At 51.8% G+C, this 8,180-nt stretch overlaps 1 protein-coding gene across 1 annotated transcript in view; it reads left to right on the forward strand.

Annotated features, from left to right (window-relative positions):
- The first annotated feature begins 4,999 nt into the window (after positions 1 to 4,999).
- Positions 5,000 to 8,180, forward strand: part of LOC105503300 — a 30,945-nt gene continuing 27,764 nt past the window's right edge. Inside the window, exons 1-5 of the mRNA XM_011930162.1 lie at positions 5,000 to 5,099; positions 5,287 to 5,405; positions 5,643 to 5,720; positions 6,868 to 6,948; positions 7,187 to 7,324. Coding sequence (XP_011785552.1) covers positions 5,000 to 5,099; positions 5,287 to 5,405; positions 5,643 to 5,720; positions 6,868 to 6,948; positions 7,187 to 7,324 — 516 coding nt within the window. The remainder of the gene's footprint in view (positions 5,100 to 5,286; positions 5,406 to 5,642; positions 5,721 to 6,867; positions 6,949 to 7,186; positions 7,325 to 8,180) is intronic.

Consider the following 8,180-nt stretch of genomic DNA (forward strand, 5'->3'; position numbering starts at 1 on the left):
GCCCGCCACCATGCCCGGCTAATTTTTTGTATTTTTAGTAGAGACGGGGTTTCGCCATGTTGGCCAGGCTGGTCTCATACTTCTGACCACAGGTGATCTGCCCGCCTCAGCCTCCCAGAGTGCTGGGATTACAGGCATGAGCCACCGTGCCTGGCCTCACAAGACAGTTTTTAATATAATAGTGCCCCCTACCCACAGTTTTACTCTCTGTGGTCTCAGTTACCCCAGGTCAACCAAGGTATGGAAATATTAAACGAAAAATCCCATCAATAAACAATAAGTTTTAAACTGTGTGCTATTCTGAGCGGTGTGATGAAACCTCAGGGCATCTGGCCCCATCCCTCCCTGGATGTGAACCATCCCTTTGTCCAGTGTTTCCATGCAGCATACACTACCCACCCATCCGGATCAAGAGATAGAAAAATAGTATATACCGGGGTCAGTACTACCTGCAGTTTTGAGCATCCACTGGGGGTCTTGGAAGTATCCCCTGTAATAAGGATTGGGGGACCCTGTATTATCTTGGGTTTCCCCTCAATGCTTTCCCTGAAACAAGGACTTGGATGCAGGCTCCTCTATTTGAGAGTTGACTCCAGGGAGCAGCGGAAGGGAGATGCAGAAGGAGGCCATCTCCAAATAAAGGTGTTTTGTCCTGGCACTTGCTGTAAACAACGGAGGCTACAAAGGCCCTTCCTAGAAGCCAGACAATGTGCCCCAGCAGGACAGTTCACCTGCGGGGTGGAGAGCAGCTCCCTCTCCCAGTCTTCCAGCTCTGCTTCCACAAGGACTGGAAGTGGCCCCTCGGGGAATGAACTCCTCCATTCTACAGGATGCCCTGCACCCCCACGGGAGACCTGGGAGAAAGTGGACGATACCCTTGTTCTGGACGTGGGCCTCGAGGAAGAGACCACGGCCTGGCTGGGAAGCCCGGCAGACCCTGTCCTGCAGCTTTCCCTCCTGCCTGCTGCTTCCCACATCCTCCCACTCCGGTGCAGCGGGAAAAGCTTCAGACCACTCCTTCTCATCAGCTCCGATTCCAGGAGACAGAAACTCTCCCTCCAATCTCCCAGGTAGCAGCCAAGACGCTTACGTTCAAAGTCCCAGGAAGCTTTTTCTCAGCAAATCCATCCACGTAAGCTCATGGAAAATTAATGGAGAGGAATACAAGTCCACAATAAGCTACAGAGGTGAGACGTGAGAGGCACTTCTGCACAGGAGTGAGAGGGCTTGTAAAACCTGGGAATCCTTACAGCATCAGGTTTTTGTGATTGAATTAGAAGTTGTCATGAAATTATGGAGAAACGAGTGAATTTTCCAGTACTTGACATGGGAGGGAATATGGGGGAAGTGGACCTCTTGCTGTGTCGGAAAACAAGCAGGAAAAATTTGCAAAAGCATGGGAGAATCTGGCAGGGACAAGGGGATGCCGCAGACCTGCTGGCCAGAGCACTACCTTTACTTGGGCAGACCTGCCTTGACCTGACTTCACCTGCGTGTGCTTGCCCTTATCCGGCTTCATGGGTTCACCTGTGCACACCTGCCTGCGTGGCCCTGAACTCATGCCCTTGAGTGAGCCTCCTCCCCTCCTTGCACCTCAACTTCCCACCTGTTAAACAACAGGGTTGCCTTGGGTTAGGCCACTGCCACTCGGGCTGTCTAAGAACCGTTCTCTGACGATGTGCAGGCCTCCAACTATTAATACGTAAGCCCCAAACCCAGGAGCTTCTCTGGGAGACAGGGACTGCTGCTGAAGACAGTGAGCATCTGGGTTAATCTAAGCCACAAAATATTTATAATGTTTTCCCCAGGACCGAAAAGGTGGCTGTATCTCACATCCCTGATGGTGCGGTGTCCCAGTTTCTAGTTCTCTATAAAACAGTTACTCTTTCCAGAAAGTCCTGGCGTGCTCAGGACCACACAGCATGCACTTCACAGATGTGGCTGAGGGTTTCATGGTTCAGGTTGGACAAGAAAATAGAGAAGATGATTAGATGGAAAACCTTACCCCTTTCTGCAAAACTTGGTGAATCCTGGAAGGCAGCTTCCGGAAACAAAACCGGAGGTTTCTGAAACCAAGAAGCCAGGAGGGTCATGTCTCCTTTTCCTCAACTGAACCTAAAACAAGGCACTTGGTGGTGTGTGTGGCTATGGGTCCACCAGAAATTAGAACGCCAAAAGAGGTCCTACTTCAAATGAGCAGTGGGGGGTAGGTGTTCCCCTCAACTTGAGATGCCTGCTCAGGGCGTTAAGGTGTGAATAAAGGCACTGTGGCAGTGTTAGCTGACCCTGAACCTTTTCGTAAGAGGCTTTTTTTTTTTTTTTTTTGGCTGTCAATACTTTTAGTTGACACATAACTGTACATATGTATGGGGTCCCGTGTGAGATGTTGATACACGTATACAATGTGTCATGATCAAATCAGGGAAATGAGTATATCCATCACCTGCAACCTTGATTTTGTTTTGGGATCATAAGAGATTTTTACAGACTTGAAGGATGTTGCTTCATCAGAGTACAAGGCTGAACTGGATATCTCTAAACAGACACAAAGAAACTGGGGCGTAAGCGGGATGCTGTCCTTAAAATGCCGAATGCCGGGGCTCTCACACAGTGCTCTTGTTGGCTAACAGATCAGAAGGACCGGAGGGGGATGGCCCAAGGGGTGCCCACTTAGGTGGAAGGCTGGCAGAAGCCTGTGTCCCTAAGGAAGTATTTCTGGGAGATAGCAGAATAGCATTGGCCTTAAACCTTGCATGGAGATAGCAGGAAAGTGTTCACAATTGAACTGTGACCAGCTGCCTCCTTTGCTATCTGCAGTGGTGGTTCTAGAAACCTAGGAAGGGGTATTCCGGGGGTGGGAATCTGGTGAGAGGAGGGAAATATCTTGAGGATAGGTCTTTGAGCTGGGTTGGAAGGGTAAATACACTTTATTCAGATGACTTGCCTTCTTTGGTGGGGAGGGTACTGACGGACTGTTATGGAAAGGTAGAGCCCCCACCCCCACTCCCTGCAACCCAGGTCTTGCATCTGCCACTGGCCAACCCAAAGAACATCCCATTGTCCTGCTGACACCCCTCCCAGGCGCCCCAGCTTCCATGCCAAAAAAAGATGCCTGCAGGATTCTGTCAGGATGTCCTTCTTCCTGTTTTGGGGATTATTATTATTTGATTGCCTCCTTTATTCATTCGACAAATATTTTATCAAGTGTATGCTCAAGGAAGCAGTGATGAGAAAGACGTTTGCATAAGGCAGCTGCCCTCAAGGAGTTACAATACTTACTCCATGTGTGTCCTGAAATATTCAGGCAGGCCCAAAACACAACTTTTTTTTTTTTTTTTTTAACCTAAGTGCTTTTAAAGATTTCTTTGAAATGTGGGACAATTATGCAAGCAGGAAAAAAAAGTATCTAGAGCAAATATTTAACTTTGCCTTTGGTATGTTGAAGTCACCAGCCCATGCAAACCTCTCAGGCATGTCCTGTAAGATAGACTGACTTACACACACACACACACACACACACTCTCTCTCTCTCTCTCTATGTTGGGGGCACAGTTTTGGGTTTGCATAATGCCAGGCTCCAGGGTTCTGGAGACAGTTGTTCTACTCCACAGCCTGGACTCTGATCCTTACCCACCCCTTCCAGAATACTGGAGAACCCAGAACAGAGAGACCTCAAGAGCTTACTCAGAAACACGCAGCTTGTACTGGGGGAGATTCCTAGTGAATGATCAAGGCCTTGAGAAAATCTAGCTCACACATGGGCCACAGCTCCAAGCTCAGGACCCGCCCCTTCGGGCTTCTGCAAACCTAGCAATCCGGAGTCCTGGATAATAACAGGATTCCTGGGAATCTCCGGAGGGTGCCTTTAGCCTCCGGGATTCACCCGAGCCGTTGGCTTTTGCTCCCCCCACCCCACCCCACCCCCTGGCTGTTCTTGGCTTGGAGGGCAGCTGGCGGAGACACCATTGTGCACCCCTGGGCGGAAGGCGCCCCAGACCTGGTGGCCTGGGCAGCAGACGCCGGCGTATTACCTGGGTACAAAGTTTTCATTTGCTCTGCAAACGTTTTGATGTGCAGGTGGCCTTTATTTCCGAATCCTATTATTATAAATACTCCGTAGCGGGAGCCAGCTGCGTTCGGGATAATCGTGCAGACCGAACCGGACTTTACAAAATTCAGGGACTTTCTCGTCCACCGGCTTTGGCCGGGGAGGGGGAGGTGCGTGAGCCATGCAGGGCGGGGCGGGGCGGGGCGGAGGCTGGAGGGCCCGGGGCCGTTCTTATGCCCCTTAGTGGCACCTGGGCTCGGCGCCGCGGGCTGGCTCCATGTTTGCAGAATGAATCAATCATGACTCTCCTTCTCCTCTTCCTAAGGAGGACTTTTTGAGGTCTACGTGCTGCAGAGCACCTTGGGGGGCCTCCTGAGATAGGAGTCCCCCCCCCGCATAGTGGAAGCCCGACTCCCATTTCTCCCCCTCCTCTCTGCACTCCAGTCTGGAGACTCCTTTTGGGTTGGGTCTTGGGGGGTCGGGGAGAGGGGGCTTGTAGACCCAGCCAGGTAGTTGTGGAAGGTGGATCCCAGCGGGGGCTTGAGCCAGGGCTCTTACAAGGTTACAGTGGAGGGGGCGCGCTGCGGAGGACAGCAGACACTGTCAGGCAGGGTCACTTGGCACCTCCAAGGCCAGCCTGGAAGAGCCCGCTTGAATGTGGATTTTGACCCACAACTTTTTCTGAACCCTTCCACGCCCGCCGCTGTTTCTTCATCAATAAAATGGGAACATTCGCAGTCTTTTCTCAGCACTCTGTGCAGACAAAAAATTTATCATAGAAATCACCCCACACAATGCTTGGCACATTGAGGACACTCAGCACATCTTAGCTTTATTTCCTTCCTTTCTGAAAAAAGTGAGAAGAGTTATTTGTTCCCGTCTTCCCTGTCCACAGCTTGGTCTCAGAGAACACAGTAGCTGTGTAGTCAGTTTGTTGAATAAATATGCTTGATGGAGCTTCAATACCCACCCCCACCCCCTTCTCCCAGAATCTGCAGGGAGAGGTCAGGACGTGACAACACCAGCATGCCAGTGCTGTCGGAGGACTCTGGTAAGTACCTCCCCTGGACTGAAGACAAGAGCCTGCCTGGCAGCCTCCAGGCCCTGGCAGTGAGAGCCTGGGGAGAGAATGTCCTCACGGCAGGACCGAAGTGCTGTTTGAGGCCCCACTTGGGCTCCTTGGGGGCAGGGAGCACCTACTGCGTTTGCTATCCTTTGTTTTTCTCACCTCTCCCCAGGTTTGCATGAAACCCTGGCCCTGCTGACCTCCCAGCTTAGACCTGACTCCAACCACAAGGAGGAGATGGGCTTCCTGAGGGATGTTTTCAGTGAAAAAAGCCTCAGTTACTTAATGAAGGCGAAGTCCCACGTCATCCTGCCTGGAAGGGTGTCTAGAGGTCTTTCTAGCTGTCTGTGGCCATGTGAGGTCATCCTAGTCATCTCCCTGCCCCAGGAAGGCCTTCACTTGCCCACTGCACAGGACTTCCTCTTACAGTGCCCCATCAGTGGCCCAGTCTGCTGCCCTAGTTGTCCCCACAGCCATGGGTGGGATGTGTGGTGCCCAGGGTGCATCTGAAATACTCTGTCTTTGCAGATTCATGAGAAGCTTCGCTATTATGAAAGGCAAAGTCCAACCCCATTTCTGCACAGCGCTGTGGCCCTCGCTGAGGACATAAGCCCCAGGTTTCTCCTTCGAATGTCTGCCCCATTCCCTACCCTGTAGAGTTCCTTCATCTTGCCTCATTTGCTTAGTCTGGGGACACCAGGAATCAGGAGCCCAAAGGTGAAGAGGTGTTTTCTTCCCTTGTGCTCCTCTTTCTCTTCCTCTCTCTGGGTTCCCCGAAAGGCAGGGAGGAACCGGTGAGCCTTGGACTGGGTTGGGAGACATTGACGTGGGGCTCCCCACTATCTGTGTGTTCTTGAGCAAGTCTGTTTCCTCTGCTGTAAATGAGAGCATTGGATTGGCTGAGCAGTTCCCAAACTGCTCTGAAGATCGGTGATTTCAATAGGTCAATTAGACATTGTATCTGTGCTTTGCTGAAGTCAAGGGACCTAGAGTGTGTCCCTGCATACTGGCTCAGGCTTCTCATTTTTTAAAGGAATGCTTCTTAATTTCTTGTGGACCTAGTAGTCTGTGTTGCATGGTTGGGGAAAAGCCATTCTGGTTGATTACTAAGATCAACTCCTGAATAAACTCTCCTAACGCCAGGAGATGGCCTGCGGAGGGATGAGTGCAGCCTGTGGGTGCAGAGCCCTGGGCCCTTCTCCACTGTGGAATGTGATTAGGGGCACATTAGGTTGCCCGGTTCCCAGGCTCAGTGCTGCCTGTCCCACTGGCTCTGTGATGTTAAATAGGCCACTCAACCTCTCTGAGCTCCCATTTCCTCATTCATAAAATAGCATCTGAGAGCCAGGTAAGCCCAGGTTCAAATCCTAGCTGTGCTGTATATGAGCTCTGTGACTTCGGGCAAGATGTTTAATCTCTTTGAGTCTCAGGATTCTCATCTGTAAAATGGCAAAGTAACAAGACCCTCTGCATCGAGTTGGTTGCAGGGTTCAGTGAGAAGATCCACATAAAGCAGAAAGCACATAGGGCTTAAAATGGTGGCTCCTTGGAGGATGGCCCCGTCGAGCTGCTCCTGACCTCTGGTGTGATGTTCCCGGGATCATCGTCCTGGGGTGGCTGAGGGTCTGCCCCTCAGCCCCTGGGGGATGCAGCTGGGTGGGCCCTTGGGTCTGTGGCCCAAAGAGGAAGGACCCAGCAGATGCGGGTCAGGGGCACCTCTAGCCGTCGATGGCGCCTGTCTCATTCTCTGCAGGTGATGGAGGAGTTGCAGGCCGCCTCCGTGCACAGTGATGAGAGGGAGCTGCTCCAGCTGCTGTCCACCCCGCACCTGAGGGTAGTTGCGCAGAGCCCCTGCCCACCCATGCCTCTGTGTCTCCTGGGATGGGGGTGGAGGGAGCTCTCCTCGTGAGGCTGAGGAGTGGAGACTTCTGAGGGAGCGATCCTCAGCACTAGTGTCTGGGCAGTTGTCTCTCTGGCATGGCATCTGCAACCCTCCAGACCACCACCCAGCCACGGCCTGCTGACCCTGTGAGCGGCGGGCCAGCCCTCCTTTTCTCTTGCTTTCCCGGCAGGCTGTGCTCATGGTACATGACACAGTTGCCCAGAAGAATTTTGATGCCGTTCTCCCGCCTCTGCCTGACAATATCGATGAGGATTTTGATGAGGAATCTGTGAAGATCGTCCGCTTGGTGAAGAACAAGGAACCCTTGGTAGGTACTGCTGCCTGCTTCTCTCTCACTCACTCTTCCCCTGCCTCTCACTCCACCCAGAACACTGGGACAAGACCCTCCCCGAAGTCTTCAGAGTGAGTGACAGCAGCTTTGCCGGGGCTGCTGCTCGTCCCTGTGTCACCTCTGTGTGCAGGGCACACAGAGTTCAGAGGGGCAGGATACAGCCCCTCTCAACTGTGGCCAACCCCCTTTATGCAGTAAATAACCTGCACAATTGTATAGGGTGACCCTGATCGTCCTTTAAGCCAGAAATGGACAAACTACAGCCCAAGGGCCAGACCCAGCCCACAGCTATTTTTTAAAATAAAGCTTTTTTGGAGCACAACCAGGCCCATTCACTTACAGATAGGCTGTGACTGCCTTTATAGTGCGATGGCAGAGTTGAGGCATTGTGACAGAGACTGTGTAGCTAGCCTAAATTATTTACGTGTGGCCTCTTACAGAAAACGTGTGACAATGCCTGCTCTGAATATTGAGGAAGCACGGGGCATTCCTCTCCCCAGTAGACAGATTGCTATCACTTTGGTCCTGGTTCAGCATTGATTTACCGAGCAAAGGGACAGTGTTGTTTATGAGATGCACAGAAGTGGTGGAAGCCCAGAGAATTGAGATTGGCTCCAGAAGATCCCACAGCTGGCATTCTCTATTTCCAGCTTTCCCCACATGACCTCGGATGAGCCTCTTCTGCAAGCAGATGAGGATCTCTCCTCTCCCTCTGTTTCCTCACCTGTAAAATGGAGCAGCCATCCATTGATTTAGCAAACACATTGTGAGCCCTCCTATCCAGGCTCTGTATTGGGTGCTGGCAGTTCAGAGCTGAATAAATGATGGATAG

The sequence above is a fragment of the Colobus angolensis genome, unplaced genomic scaffold (genome assembly GCF_000951035.1).
Source record: "Colobus angolensis palliatus isolate OR3802 unplaced genomic scaffold, Cang.pa_1.0 Scaffold84, whole genome shotgun sequence".
In the NCBI taxonomy this organism is placed as follows: Eukaryota; Metazoa; Chordata; class Mammalia; order Primates; family Cercopithecidae; genus Colobus; species Colobus angolensis.